Raw genomic sequence first — 14,184 nt, forward strand, 5'->3', positions numbered from 1 at the left:
CTCTTTGGGATTGACCAGGATGGATAGGATCAGGAATGAGTACATAAGAGGGACAGCGCATGTTAGATGTTTTGGAAGATAAAGCCAGAGAGGCCAGACTGAGATGGTCTGGACATGCACAGTGGAGGGATGGTGAATATACTGATAGAAGGATGCTGAGTTTGAACTGCCAGGCAGGAAGACCAGAGGAAGACCACAGAGGTTGTTTATGGATGTAGTGAAAGAGGACATGAAGTCAGTTGGTGTGACAGAAAAGGATGCAGAGGATTGGGTTAGATAGAAGCAGATGATTCACTGTGGTGACCCCTGAAGGGAAAAGCCAAAAAAGAAAAAGAGGAAAATTCTACATTAAATCTGCATAATTTTTCAACTAAAGAAAGGCTGGAGAGATTATAATACAAAACATTAGCTACTATCATCAAATAAAGACAAAACACAAATAATGCACTCCTAAAAACTTTTATTTTAATCTTATTTTAATCAGCTATCTGAAAATGAGAAGTCCATTGCAGATGTCAGTGTGTCCGAGAGTTTCGTGGCAATTTTGTCTGCAAAGGAAACAAAAGGAAAAACATATCAATTTTATTGAGACATTACATTACTCTTAACAAGTTTACATGTGGCCCTTCACACGCTAACAGGCATTTTATTTGCTCTCGCCAACTTAAGGCCTTTCTAGACATGGATACGTAATACGTGTCATTCATTAGAATAGAATAGAATAAAAAAAATAAAAAAAAAAAAGAATAGAATAGAATAGAATAGAATGTGCTTTGTTGTCATTACACAGTGTACAACGAGATTGGATAGCTTCTCCTTTTCAGTGCAAACATAGCAGAAGGTGCAAGATAAAAGTCCTAAAAATCTTAAAGGTAGTGCAGTCTGTATTTACAAATATACAATATAAATGTCACAAACAAAGAGTGAATATTGAGTTAGTATAGAGCAGCAGCAGCAGAGACAGTGATGTATATTGCACATTTTACATTATATTGCTGGCTGGGTTGTTACATGTGAGAGTTCAGGGTGGTGATGGCTCTTGGAAAATCCGTTAAAATCCTTTAAATCCGTTAATCCGTGAAATTGACGGCATTGTGTTATTCACACATGGGTCACTTTTACAATAATGTTCCTCAAAGCTTCTCGATACTTGTTTTCATTTAACACTGGACAGTACATTAAGCATCATGTATTCAAAGTGAATAATAATACACTAATAAACAAAAGACTAAATCTAAACAAACAGCAGCTTATCAGTTTGTGCAAATAACTAACAGTTTTGGATATTTATGATTTGCTAATCCCTGAAATGTGTGTTTCTGTTTGATGATAATCCAACCACTACTTTACCAACAGTAAAATAAAAATATCCCAACAGCTGGGGTGGAGCTCGGGACGACTGCTACGTAACAAATGATTTAACTGCAGCTTATAACTGACTCTGTGTGACACAGCTCACCTGTCAGAGGTGAAGAAAAGTTCAGTGTTACATGCTGTTAAATCCTGATAATCCCTAACATGTAGATGGGATCAAAGTAATTAATGAAGTAAAGGGCGCTGTTGCTCCATGTGTGTAAATGCCTGCAGCTCGCTTTGGAGACACATGACTTACAGAACCTGCAGGGATTTAATAAACTGTGACAGCTGCAAGCTACAAAGTAAACTTTATCTACTATTTTGTAAACAGAATTAAAATTATCTTTTTGGTAAGTAGTCATTAAATAATCATCCATCCATTATCTATACACCGCTTAATCCTCACTAGGGTCGCGGGGGGCTGGAGTCTATCCCAGCTGACTCGGGCGAAGGCAGGGGACACCCTAGACAGGTCGCCAGTCTGTCGCAGGGCTACATATATAGACAAACAAGCACTCTCACATTCACACCTACGGGCAATTTAGAGTGATCAATTAACCTCAGCATATTTTTGGACTGTGGGAGGAAGCCGGAGTATCCGGAGAAAACCCACGCATGCACAGGGAGAACATGCAAACTCCATGCAGAAAGATCCCGGGAAAGCCGGGACGCGAACCAGGGACCTTCTAGCTGCAAGGCGAAAGTGCTAACCACTACGCCACTGTGCAGCCCTTTAAATAATCATAAAGTCTCTAATTAATTATCCTCAGTAAAGTCTTAGTTTAAGGATATTTTAGCTTGTAATACATGCAATTGTGCCACATTGAAAGTGGTATGGAAATGTTAGGTCTGACCTAGTAAACGTGAAACGTGAAAAGGGTGATTATTCAGTTACTCAGGTGAAACTTTCAGAGATTGACTTACTCCCTGAAGTCACATAAGGAGTCCCCAGAGTACTTGGGGTGGTCTTTAAACTATTTTTTTTCCAACTTTAGCTTCAGTTTGGATCTGGTCTACCATTAGGTTATCAAGTTGTTTTTGTTTGCTTTCTTAGATTAGGAAAAAATAAATGTGAAGTTGTCATAGCCAGAACAATATGCAGGGTCATACTAAGACTAGTAGTTATACAAACCAGCTCTTTTTTGTTGCTTTTTCCTCTTCTTGCTGGCTGCCAGGAGTGCCTGCCCCTGCTGTAGAGGATCTACATTCAGGATGTCCTTCAGATCTGGAGCTCTGGCTGCAGCATCGCTTGCAGGTAGGTCAGTTTTCTGCTGTGATTTTATTTCCACTGTCATCGGTCCAAACTGTTTTGAGCAGGACATAATGCCAGATGTAAAGACAACAGTCAAGGATTCTACATCCTGTTCAGATAAAACTAAGGAAAATGCCATTTCTCACCTCTGGATCCTGATCATCCTCCATAGATTCTGTTTCCTCTTTAAATTCAGGTTTTTCCACTGACCCTCCTTCCATTTCCAGTGTGTCACACTGACCTCCTTGTGTCATTCCAGTGGTTTCCATGCAGAATCCCATTTGGACATCAGGACAGGATGACTCTGAAAACACAGCAAAAAGCACATCAATGCCATCTTTCTATGTTGGTGTCATAGAAAAGAAATCACAGAACCATGCGCTGAAAATGCCAGATTAATGTCATTAGTCTATGGTGCACAAGCTCATGGTTTAATATTACTACAGTGTTATTTTTTAGTGATTCTATAACAGACACGCAAACGTTAAGGTTGGAAAAAAAGGGTGACACGATACAAAATTGGAATTAGGGCCTTTCCTAATGGAAGAACATTTTAGTCATTTGAAGAACCAAATTAAGCCTTTTGGAGCATTTTGAGATTCCAATATGAGAAGAAAACATCTTCAGATAAATAAATGAACAATTTATTGATAGTTGATTTTTTTTTTAACCATAACGTTCAACTCCTGTAAATAACTAATAATAAATAATAACTAATAAATTTCTTAATTTATTCTTGTTTAGACTTTTATATTCATTAGAAAAGGTGAATGGTGGACTAGTAATCCTTTTGCAAAACTTTATTTATTTTTTTAAACGTTAGATCTGACCTGTCTTGCCCATGACATTTTTTCTAAAGCTAGCTTGTACCAGTGCTGGGCTGTACTGTAGCCTCCAAACAAGACAACAGTAACATTGTACACTAATGTTTGCTACAAAAAGCCAAAGCCGTTACTCCAAGTTTTGACCGCCACACTCACCGAGGCCAAGGAAGGAAACTGCTTCAGATAACACGCCCCATGAAACATTGATTGTTTGCTTGTTTGCAGGTATGTAATAATAAACAAAAGCATTGTCAAGGGTCAGGTCACTTCTTTAGGTTTTCAGCTCACTTTACCTGCAAGAACCTCCTGATTTCCTTTTTCCAGCTCATCCCAATCAAACGCTTTACCCATCTCTGTGACAATCTCAGCGCTGACATGTGTAGGAAGAGTGTGTGTCTCTGGAGGATGTGTGAAGTAGCTGATTCTCCCCCTGAATAATAAAACATGGAGAGATGAACAGAGCACATAAGAAATACTGGAGAACTGTCATTTGTAAGACATCAAAAATCTTAATTTTTACTGACCCTGTCCAGTCCATTAACACACTCTTCGCTGCTTTATCGCTGTCAGGCAGCCCACCCTTTCTCAGTTTGCCTTGCCGCCGAGCAAGCAAAGCCAAAAACTCCAGAGCTGTATGAAAGTCTGGGACGCCGTAGTGCTCCATGATCTGTAAGTCCAACAGAACTGACGTCACGGCGTTTTCTGAGTCATAAATTCTCCAATTTGCAAATTGCTGGTGTCATGATATACCTGTGCCTTGTTGCACCGTCGAAGGATGGCTTCAACAGGTGGGAGCGGATCTACGAGCTGCTCGATTTTCACACAGTTTCGTAGGATCATCGCTGCATCAGTTGTTGATGTTGCCATGACGATGCCAGGACAGTCCAGAAGCTTAATGTGTTTGTCCAGATGTACCTCTTGAAGACACCTGAAATCCAAAAAAAAAGCTATCAACAAAGCCTCGGACAGATTTATCTCCTGAGGCAGCAGCAGCAATAACTGATGAAGCACCAAAGTTACTTTTAAGTAAAAATGTGAATATTTTTAGTTTTCCCAATTTTCTAAGAAAGTGTTATCTGTTGCTGAAACACACATTGCTTGGGACCTTTTTACACTTCAGTCAGTTAATAGACCAAACAATCACATACTTATTCAAAAAAGTAACTGTCATAAATATTGATAATGAAAACAATTTTTCTTTTATGACAGACAAATATTGCATTGCCTGAAGTCTTCTGTTTGTTACTTACTTGACTCAGTAAATATGAAGACCAGAAAAGAAAAGTATAAGCTTAAAGTGTTTTTTTCTCTGTTTGATTACCCACATGGTTAGATGCTGGTCCAGCTTTGAGGAAGGCAACAAGGAAGAACATTTTAAGTGCAAGGAGTACACGTACATAAGTCATTGTACGAGACATTTGCTTACTTTGTGACACCAGGTGTGGCTCCAACATTACAAGCTCTAGCTCGTTTCAGACTGTTGATCAAACTACTTTTTCCCACATTTGGAAAACCTGCAAAGTAGAAACGGTGAAATTCTTGAAATTTCAACAACCTTGCATTACAAAACGGGAAAAGTCTCACATAATAGTCATTTGACTACACAGGGTATTAATTAAGTTGCATTTTACTCGTGCTTTGTGGCTGCCAGTTTAGGCATTAAGTCTGTTTACATGTGACTACAATGACTGTGTATTGGTGCTGACATGCTGCTCTGTAGCCTCTGCAGACATTTAAACGATGCTGGATGTGGCGCTTACCTACGACACCGACAGTGATAGCTGTCTTTATATCCAGGTTGCGGCAGTAGTTGCCGAGTAGCTTCATCAAGCAGTCGGCTCCGATGCAAGCACTGCTACTAAGAAGCTCTGTGGTGGCTTGTGTCACGGGCACATTGCTGCGTTTCTGTTGCAGGAAATATAAAATGATGACTTGGGCTCAAGTCAAACACACATTTGACAAAGAACTATTATACTATTTTAACCTTTATTTGCATTTTTAACTATTAAAACATAAATTGTTCACTACATACCAAGTTCTTAGTCTGTTGCTGAGTAGATGCTTTGAAAGCCACTGTGGGAAACTCATTACGAAGATATTTAATCCACTTTTCCACAATTTCCTTTGACACCAAATCTATAATCAAAGTAAAACCAATGAATATTTGACGGGACGATTAACACTTGTATCTACTTTGTTGCTCGTTTTCTTACCAATTTTATTAAGGACTAAAACTATCTTCTTGTTCGTTCCACTTTGAATGACTGCCTGTTCCACCTGAGGGCATCTGCAGCCAAGAGGGTCACGTGCATCCAAAACTTCCAAAATCACATCTGCAGCCTCCACCACCTTACAAGCAAAAAAATATAAAATCACCCCAAAAAATAAAACTCACAATGTAAAAGTTGAGTCAACTCTGATCCATAATGTTTGTATGACAGCTGAAGGAACAGAGCTTTAGAAAGCAGAAAACTGATTCATGTTCGTAATTAGTTCATGATTGTTTTCATTGCTTTAAAAATGAAATTAAATGATCACTTTTTGTATACATGTCCTTAGTTGTAATATTCAACAGAAATAGATTAATATACGGCACAGAGCAGCTACATACCTTCTTAAATTCTCGGTAATATGCTTTTCTTGAATTTTCATTTTCAAAGTTTACATGTTTCTCCAAACTCTGCATTTCTGTCTCCTGCAAGTACAAAGAAAATGACAAATCATTACAGCAGCAGATTCAAGAGCAGTTATTCTAACAGGAGTCCTAAGTACAGAGATATGTACCCTCTGCTCAAACTCTCTTTGTCGCTGTAGGATGTCATTCTGAAAGCTTTGCAGATTCCTCCTCTTCATCAGCTCTCGCTCTCTAGACAATTTCTGCTTCTCTTGGAGTTCCTGAAGCTGATTAGGAAAGATGTGAATTGAGAGATGGGTTCACCTCAATATAAAACAAGCATTGTGCACTTAAATCTAGTACAGACATGACTTTTAAAGGTATACCCTTTGCTTCCGGATTTCTTCTGGTTTTCTGTGGTCTTTGACCTGCTGAACAGCTGACTGGTGTGAACCTTTTGTCCGCCCTGAAGCATCGCCCTTTTGTGCATCTTTAGTCTGTAGAAAACATATGATGAGATAATTAACTGTATGTTAGTTTATTATAAAACACCAGAATACAACCTGGATAGCTTAAGATTCCATTTACTGACACAGCACGTCTGTGACACTTTGAAAATGAAGTAAAAAGTTTAAATGAATCTTTTTTGTTCTACATTTCGGCACCAATACAGACACAACAACAGCACAAAGAGGACAAAATACATTTCACATCTATCAGCCAACAAATTGAGATACCTACAAAATAAAATGTAACTGGAGTAAAAATAGAGACTAATAGTTCAGACCAATGATATTCACCAATGATGATTGTAAACCATGCTTTTTTTTGACAAAACAAAGCTGAAGTTTGTTTTATGGTAACTAATCAGTCAAGAAAGGTGTTCATTACAGACCAGCAGCATCACACAGCAGGATCCAAATGTGGATCGCCAAAGCAAGAGAGCATTTATGCATGTGGAACAACAGTGCCAACAACTTCAATAATTACTTATAAATCCCCAACTTGGAGAAAGGATGAATGTGGTTCAGGATCCAATGCCAAATCACACTGTGTTCTTTTCTTTACATCAGACAGGTGAGCTATCACAGAGAGTGTTACACCTTAAAAGCTCCAGTTTGTCATCACTTTACCACACTGATGAAGCCTGCAAAGCTGCATATGCCTGACAAGGACTCAGCATAAAAAGCAACAGATGTTTAAATATAACTGTTTATTCCACGGTCATTAGATGTCTAAACGTTACGCTTTAAAACACATGGGTGTCTTTGCTAATCTGTAAGTATCGTGTATGTACTTAAACACTTACACAACAACACACACACAATTATATAGAGGTTAGTAGTTAAATAGAATCAAAAAGAATACAAAGTACAAAATGCAGAGTGTCTAAGTGTTTGTGTGAAGTGTCTAAGTGGATGCCAAGGAACAGTGTCCAATGGAAAAAAAAAACAAATAAATCAAATAACACAAGTACTAAATGTAAACTGTACACTAAATGACAAGAAACAGAAAGATAATCAGAAAGTGAACTCAGAGTAAATAGATGTATTGCACAGAAATGTTACACTTGTGAGTCAAAGCGCCAGATAAAAAACTGCAGCAGATAAAAAAAAGTCTGATAATATTGTACATGAAAATAAGTCTGTCTATTATGTAGTGCATGCTTAAATAACATACAAGTTTGACGGTGTTTAATTCATGAACTTTGTCCAGTTTATTAACTGTCTGCTTTACTTTGGTGGTGAAGGGAAATGATAAAGTGTCCCTGAAGGTACCACTCAGTCCTCCTGTCCAGTACAACATTACTTAAGATGGAGCTGCTGACGATACCTTCAAGATTTTATGTTGTCTTGCTGTCATAATAATAATGTTTCTTAGCAGTAAATGCTTTTACAACACTGTTACAATACTGTCTAACACATAAGCTAAGTGTTGTCTCTCAGCTGCTGGTAACATTAGCCGGCCAGCACTTACCTTAAACTTTCCAAGGAAGCCGAGACGTTTGGCGCGTTTCTGTTCTGTAAAATACAGAAAACGACAAAATTAGACGGTTTTATAGCGTCAGTAGTGACTTACTGAGTTAATACATTTACTTAAAGTCGATAAATACGTACTAGCTTTCGACATCAGAGCCGAGCTCCTCTAGGACTTCACGTGTACTGCAAGAGTGGACATGCGCAGACGTGACTAGACACAACATCCGGCTAAATGTCAAAATAAAAGTGCGCTAAATAAAAATTTTAACTTAAAACTACCGACTGTTCATATAATTAATGAACGGTGTCTGATTATTTATACACCTTTTATCCTCCATATTATTTTCCTCTAATTAAATATTAAAAAACTGTTTTTAAAGCAATATTTTTATTTCACAGCTAATTTCCCCTAATTTAACGTGTTTGCATAATTTATGTTGTCTTTTTAAAATGTTTCATGCTATGTTGTCTGAATGTGACTGTTGTCAATGTGAAAAATGAATAAAGAAATAAAAAATGGACAGTAAATTACCTGGCTCCTAAACTTGTGTACTGGACAGGACTTCAACCTTTTTTGCACAATAAAGGTTCCATATTTCTCTCCCTTGCCAGCATTTTTGACACTGTCACCAATGCTTGCTTAAATGAATAGTTGAGTTTCTCTTTTTAATATTGGAAGATCTTGCTCTTAACTCTGAAAGGGCTGTGGTGCATCTATTCATGAGTTTTTACTTGTTTTATTAATGCAGAGTTGTAATTTTATTCTTTTATTTTAAATGAAAAAGAGATTTTGTTGTTCTAAGCTAAGGCTGACTTGATTGTGGTAATAATGATTTTATAGTTTCCAAAGAATACCAAAATACATTGAATTTCATGAACTATACCTGTGTTAGAGTGGGACACTGAAGGGACATTTCTGGTCTGATAGCTACTATCGACTAGTTTCACAATAAAGTAACAAAAACATAGAAGACTTTCTGACAATACCTCTTTGTTTGACTTAACATGTGCACTTTCAATCTACACTGAAGCATTAGAGGATACTTTTGAGGGTACCAGATGCCAAAACACTTTCTCTTTGTTCTGGATCTTTGAGTTAAGGTGACAGACCATATGGTTTGTCACACAGAAAACTTGGCAGGCATTCCTTACTATTTATCCCAAGCTGGCTTCAACCAATCAGATCAACGAACCATATAATGTAGTGGGAGAGCGCCAAAGAGGAAAGTCATCAACAAGCCACGATCTGTTGAGTTTCGAAAGTGACCATCTTTGTAAGGAATATTCTCATGGATACCAAAAACAAAATAAACCCAGAACCATAGCTGCCACATGTTTCTCAAAAGTTGCTGATTGTTCTGAACCACTGTGGTTTGGCAGCAAGCGCAAAGATTGAAGGCTGGCAAGATTCTCACATGGACTCGTAAGAATCCACGTTCCTCGAGGCAGCCTGTGAATGACCTCAAAAACACAGTTCAAGTTTTCTCTTGTCCCTACACACCAAATCAGATTAGAAGAACACATAAGGTCATTCCATGAAATTGAATGGCTCACCAAAGTCTGGCATGTTTGCATGTCTGCATCGTAACCCTTTAATCTCTCTGGAATGAAAGATCATTTGAGGGGAAAGCACAGATTTACAAAAGCTTGTGTCATTTTGTAATCTGCCTTGTTAGTGTTCTGTCAAGTTCATGACCCACAGGAATCCATCTCACAGCATTGTTAAGAGCCTTGTGTGGGAATCACATGAAGTGGATGGATCTTGGAACTTAAATATCTGCATACATAGCCGCTTTGTCCATTATTTCCACCTGCTTGTATTCATGTTAGTACTGTTGTGTTGTATTAATACATTTACTGTATAAATTAATATGTAATTAATCCATTGTTATGTAGTTCAAGAAGATTTCATATGCTGTCCCTATTCATTTAACATCTGAAATTCCCAGCTCTCGCCTGAAGTTTAAAAGGTCACCAAAGGTCACAATTTTAGGTAATAAGCAGTGAGCTGATGTTTTACTTCAAAGATGTCTTATAAAATGGTGACACTACAGGTAAAGCTATACCCATACATTTTTGCTACCATGTGGTTAATATTAAATTTCCTTACACATCCACCAGACATGGAGCAATGTGTCTTAATTTGGTTGCCTGGTGGATTTTAGTCCGTCCATCCATCATCCATCATCTATATATCGCTTAATCCTCATTAGGATCACAGGGGGTTGGAGTCTATCCCAGCTGACTTACGGTGAAGGCAGGGGACACCCTGGACAGGTCACCAGTCTATCACAGGGTTACACATAGAGACAAACAATCAAACTCACATTCACACCTATGGACAATTTAAAATTCCAAATTAACCTTAGCATATTTTTGGACTCTGGGAGGAAATCTAATTCAGCAAATATCTCTTCATGGGCCCCTAACTGTCTATGTGCTCTATAAATAAAAATCCACAGTTTGTATAACCCTGACTCTGTAAATGTGACATAGACTGATCCACACAACACTATTCCAGTGTGTTCTGTGCACGTTCATGCTCATGCACGGTTGTATATGTGCACTGGTAAATCTGGCACATGCTATCTATGTAAATATGATCAGTGTTTTTCTATAATAACAAGCTCGACATTTAAGAAAACTCTCTTGGTCTTTAGCACCTTTCTTGACTGATTAGTTACCATTTTTTCTGTCTGTTGTTTGGTGTTGGGTAATTAGCATAATATGGGTTCATTAGAATTTTTTCTTTCTAAAAAATTGTTTCTGTGGCTGTTGCAAATACAGCATTGCATTGAAATAGGCTTAAAAAAGCTCAGTTTTAACCGCAGGGTTAGGTGAATTTTTTACATTTGAAGCTTTGGGCAACCATCAGTATTGGTAGACAGAGATGATTTAGTTTAACCTTCAGTATTAATAGTGTAATAAATGATTCTTTTTATAGTCATCTCTATTTTAAAATCATGGATATGGTATGTCATGATATAATTGTGTTTTTCTCCAGCCAATGCATGTTAACTAAGCAGATTTTGGTTTTAATCATGAATATCATGTTGTGTTTTCATCTCATGTAATTCTTCAGGCATGAAGGCAAATCAAGACAAGCATAACCCTGAACTCATGACGAGGAGAATGAATTCCAAATTCAATCAAACTATCATGCCTTGTTTCTATCGTACAACTTTGATAGTAGCATTATAAGAGAATTAAAATGTTTGTATGGTGTGTTTCAAAACAATAAAACTGACACCACTGATAAGGAAAATTTTCGAGGTTCTCAAACAATCTCTACACTCACAGTTCTAAAAATCACCACAGCAAAGACTTCAAGTATGCTTGATATATTTTATTTTTTTCTTTTTAAAAAAAAAAAAAGACCATTGATAAAGGAATCATTTCCTTTATGTATGCCCTTTTTGTTTTTCCATTTGCATGAAAGCTATATTTCCTAAAAAAAAAAAAAAAAAAACCCTAGAAAAAAAACCTGAGAAAACAAAACATTACATATATTGTGCAAATCAAAACAGCTCCGAGTTTTTTTTTCCCAAAACGAAGAACGTGGAGGTTTATGCAGGAGCCACAGAGGAGACTTCTGTCTTTGATGTGGACACTTCAGAACCATCATCCACTTCTTTGCCAAAAAGCTTCCAGATGCATGTGCGGAACTGATGGAGAAAGAATGAAAAACAAAAGTAAGTCAAAAATGGACACTAAACACATCTGACATGGTAAGCTGCTCACTGTGGAGACTGTCGAGCCCACCTGTCGGTTCATGAACACATAGATGATTGGGTTGTAGATGGTGGCGCTCTTGGCAAAGTATGCAGGCATGGCAGCAGCCAGAGGATGGAACGCATACCCAGGGTTGGCAGCAGCAAAGCAAGCAAAAAATGTGTAAGGTCCCCAACACAAACAATAAGCAAAGATCATGACCACGACCATCCTGGATACTTCCCTCTCAGCTTTCTGTGTGGACTCTGACTCCTTCTGCTGCAGGGCAACCTGTGGTCGACGAATCAGAAGTGTCAGATTTTGCCAGGCTGGTGTCTGCTCATGAAGAATGAAACTGTAAAGTGGAATAACTTACAGCACGGATGGCCAACCACACTGCGAGGTAGCACAGGATGATGATGGCCAGGGGAAGAAGACAACATGTGACCATGAGAACAATCATGTAGGACTGGACTCCGGGGTCCTCACTCCCGCTGAACACATCAGGTCCACAAGAAGTTTTCAGTCCATGAGGCCAGTACCTGACACAAGAGGAAGTTTAACCAGGGTTTCAGCTTCCATTGCCACTGAGGAATCTATTGCAAATCAGTGAGATAACAAAAACCAGCAACTACCTGCTCCATCCAAACATGGGAGGAGCGCACCACACTGCTGACCAGACCCAGGAGAACACGATTCCACCAGTGGCCCACTTGGCATCAAACTTAACGTTTCCAAAAGGTTTGCACACAACTACCCACCTCTCCCAGGAGATGATAGTCAAGGACCAAAGAGCAGTAATACCTGTGTAAAGATGTGTCACATTCATTTAATTTAAAATTGGGAATGTTCTCCTTTTAAAAAAATGCTTTTAAACACTATTACATTAAGGATAAAAATTGCTTACCACAAGTTGAGACAATATAGCCCTCAAAGACACACATTGGGTGTCCGAGAATGAAATAACCAAAAAACTGGTTGCACACACTGATGGTGCTGGCAAAGACTGTCTCTCCAAGGTCAGCAATGGCAAGATTAACCAAGATCCAGTTGAGAGGATGACGGAGTTTCTTAAACTTCGCTGTGGCCACCAAGACGAGGCCGTTGGTAAAGACCGATAATACAACCACGAAAAACATCCAGACTGTGGCAACGTTGTAAACCCATCGAGGAGCAATGTGGTAGTTGGGACCTTCAAAGGGATCTGGAAAACACAAATTTCACAAATTGGTTTCATGTGGTCTCGCCATGTCAAAGTATTACCTTTAGAGACAGCACAAGCTAATGTATGTAATGGTAAATACGGTGTAAATAACTGGATATGCCATTTGTCTTGTAATAGAAATAAAACAAAAGTATAGTTTTCAAAGAGTGCTTTAAAATAATACATATTGTAGTTAAAGCTGGTGGTTAGCACCATTGCCTTGCAGCTAGAAGATCCCCTGTTACCGTCCCGGCCTGGGCCTGGGATCTTTCTGCATGGAGTTTGCGTGTTCTCCCTGTGCATTCATGAGTTTTCTCTGGGTTCTCTGGCTTCCTCTCAGAGTCCAAAAACAGGATGAGTTAACTGATAAATCCGAATTGCCCATAGGTGTGAATGTCAGTGTGTTTGTCTCTATGTGTAGCTCTGTGATAGACTGTGGACCTGTCCAGGGTGTGCCCTGCTTTAGCCCTAAGTCAGCTGGGATAAACTCCAGCCCCCCGCGACCCTATTGAAGATTAAGTGGTGCATAGATAATAAATGGATGGATGGATGGATGGATGGATGGATGGATGGATGGATGGATGGATGGATGGATGGGAGAAAATGCTGAAAGATGCTTTGAAGCTTATGAAGTTTATGAAATTAAAATAAAAAATCAATAAATTCACCATGCTGTCCTTTAGATTTTTGCTGTCTATTGAAACTAAATCTGTCCATGAATGTGGCAAAGTAATTACCAAATGTATTAATTTTATCGTTACAAAAAGTGTTTATCTCAGGTTTGTAGTGAAGAAATTTTTCATCTGTATTAATTTGTTCTGACAATGTTATATCTCAATTAAATGTTTAATCATTTGTAAACTCATTAATGTCTTTATATTTTCTGTTACTTATCTCTGCCCAAGCAACCCACTCAGATCTTTTATCAATAAAATGATAATGTCTCTTCTCTGAGTAATCTTTGAGTCGTCTACTGCAGGTTCTTGATCCATTTTTTACTTTGTGGACAAATCCCTCATATGATAAACATCACCATCAAATTCTACAAAACATAAAATAAACCTACATTACCTTTGGTGTGATTGGTGTTTGTGTAAGTAAAGGCAGATCCCCTTGTTGTCTCTTCATTGTACCGCCGGGCAGCAAACACCGGTTTTCCCCACTCTTCTGCCATTCTGATCTGAGAAGGAGGTCCTCAGTTGTCCGTCTTTCTCGTCACTTGCAACCTCCTCGGGTGACCGGCG

The 14,184-nt window shown here is 38.4% G+C and overlaps 2 protein-coding genes across 2 annotated transcripts; both read right to left on the reverse strand.

Annotated features, from left to right (window-relative positions):
* Window positions 1–443: 443 nt before the first annotated feature.
* On the reverse strand, window positions 444–8,237 carry gnl3l (guanine nucleotide binding protein-like 3 (nucleolar)-like). The gene is made up of 15 exons (XM_023278359.3): window positions 8,164–8,237; window positions 8,024–8,067; window positions 6,433–6,543; window positions 6,217–6,333; window positions 6,044–6,127; window positions 5,646–5,781; window positions 5,465–5,568; window positions 5,193–5,337; window positions 4,859–4,946; window positions 4,183–4,360; window positions 3,957–4,099; window positions 3,726–3,862; window positions 2,755–2,912; window positions 2,489–2,660; window positions 444–548 (listed from the first exon to the last, which is right to left on the reverse strand). Exons 1-15 carry the CDS (start codon window positions 8,174–8,176, stop codon window positions 481–483), a joined length of 1,698 nt encoding a protein of 565 aa, XP_023134127.1. The 5' UTR covers window positions 8,177–8,237; the 3' UTR covers window positions 444–480.
* A 3,119-nt stretch (window positions 8,238–11,356) lies between these two features.
* On the reverse strand, window positions 11,357–14,184 carry LOC111573988 (red-sensitive opsin). Its single transcript, XM_023278362.3, has 6 exons — window positions 14,012–14,184; window positions 12,644–12,940; window positions 12,372–12,540; window positions 12,113–12,278; window positions 11,788–12,027; window positions 11,357–11,690 (listed from the first exon to the last, which is right to left on the reverse strand). Exons 1-6 carry the CDS (start codon window positions 14,112–14,114, stop codon window positions 11,592–11,594), a joined length of 1,074 nt encoding a protein of 357 aa, XP_023134130.1. The 5' UTR covers window positions 14,115–14,184; the 3' UTR covers window positions 11,357–11,591.

This window comes from Amphiprion ocellaris, chromosome 5 (genome assembly GCF_022539595.1).
Source record: "Amphiprion ocellaris isolate individual 3 ecotype Okinawa chromosome 5, ASM2253959v1, whole genome shotgun sequence".
NCBI lineage: Eukaryota > Metazoa > Chordata > Actinopteri > Pomacentridae > Amphiprion > Amphiprion ocellaris.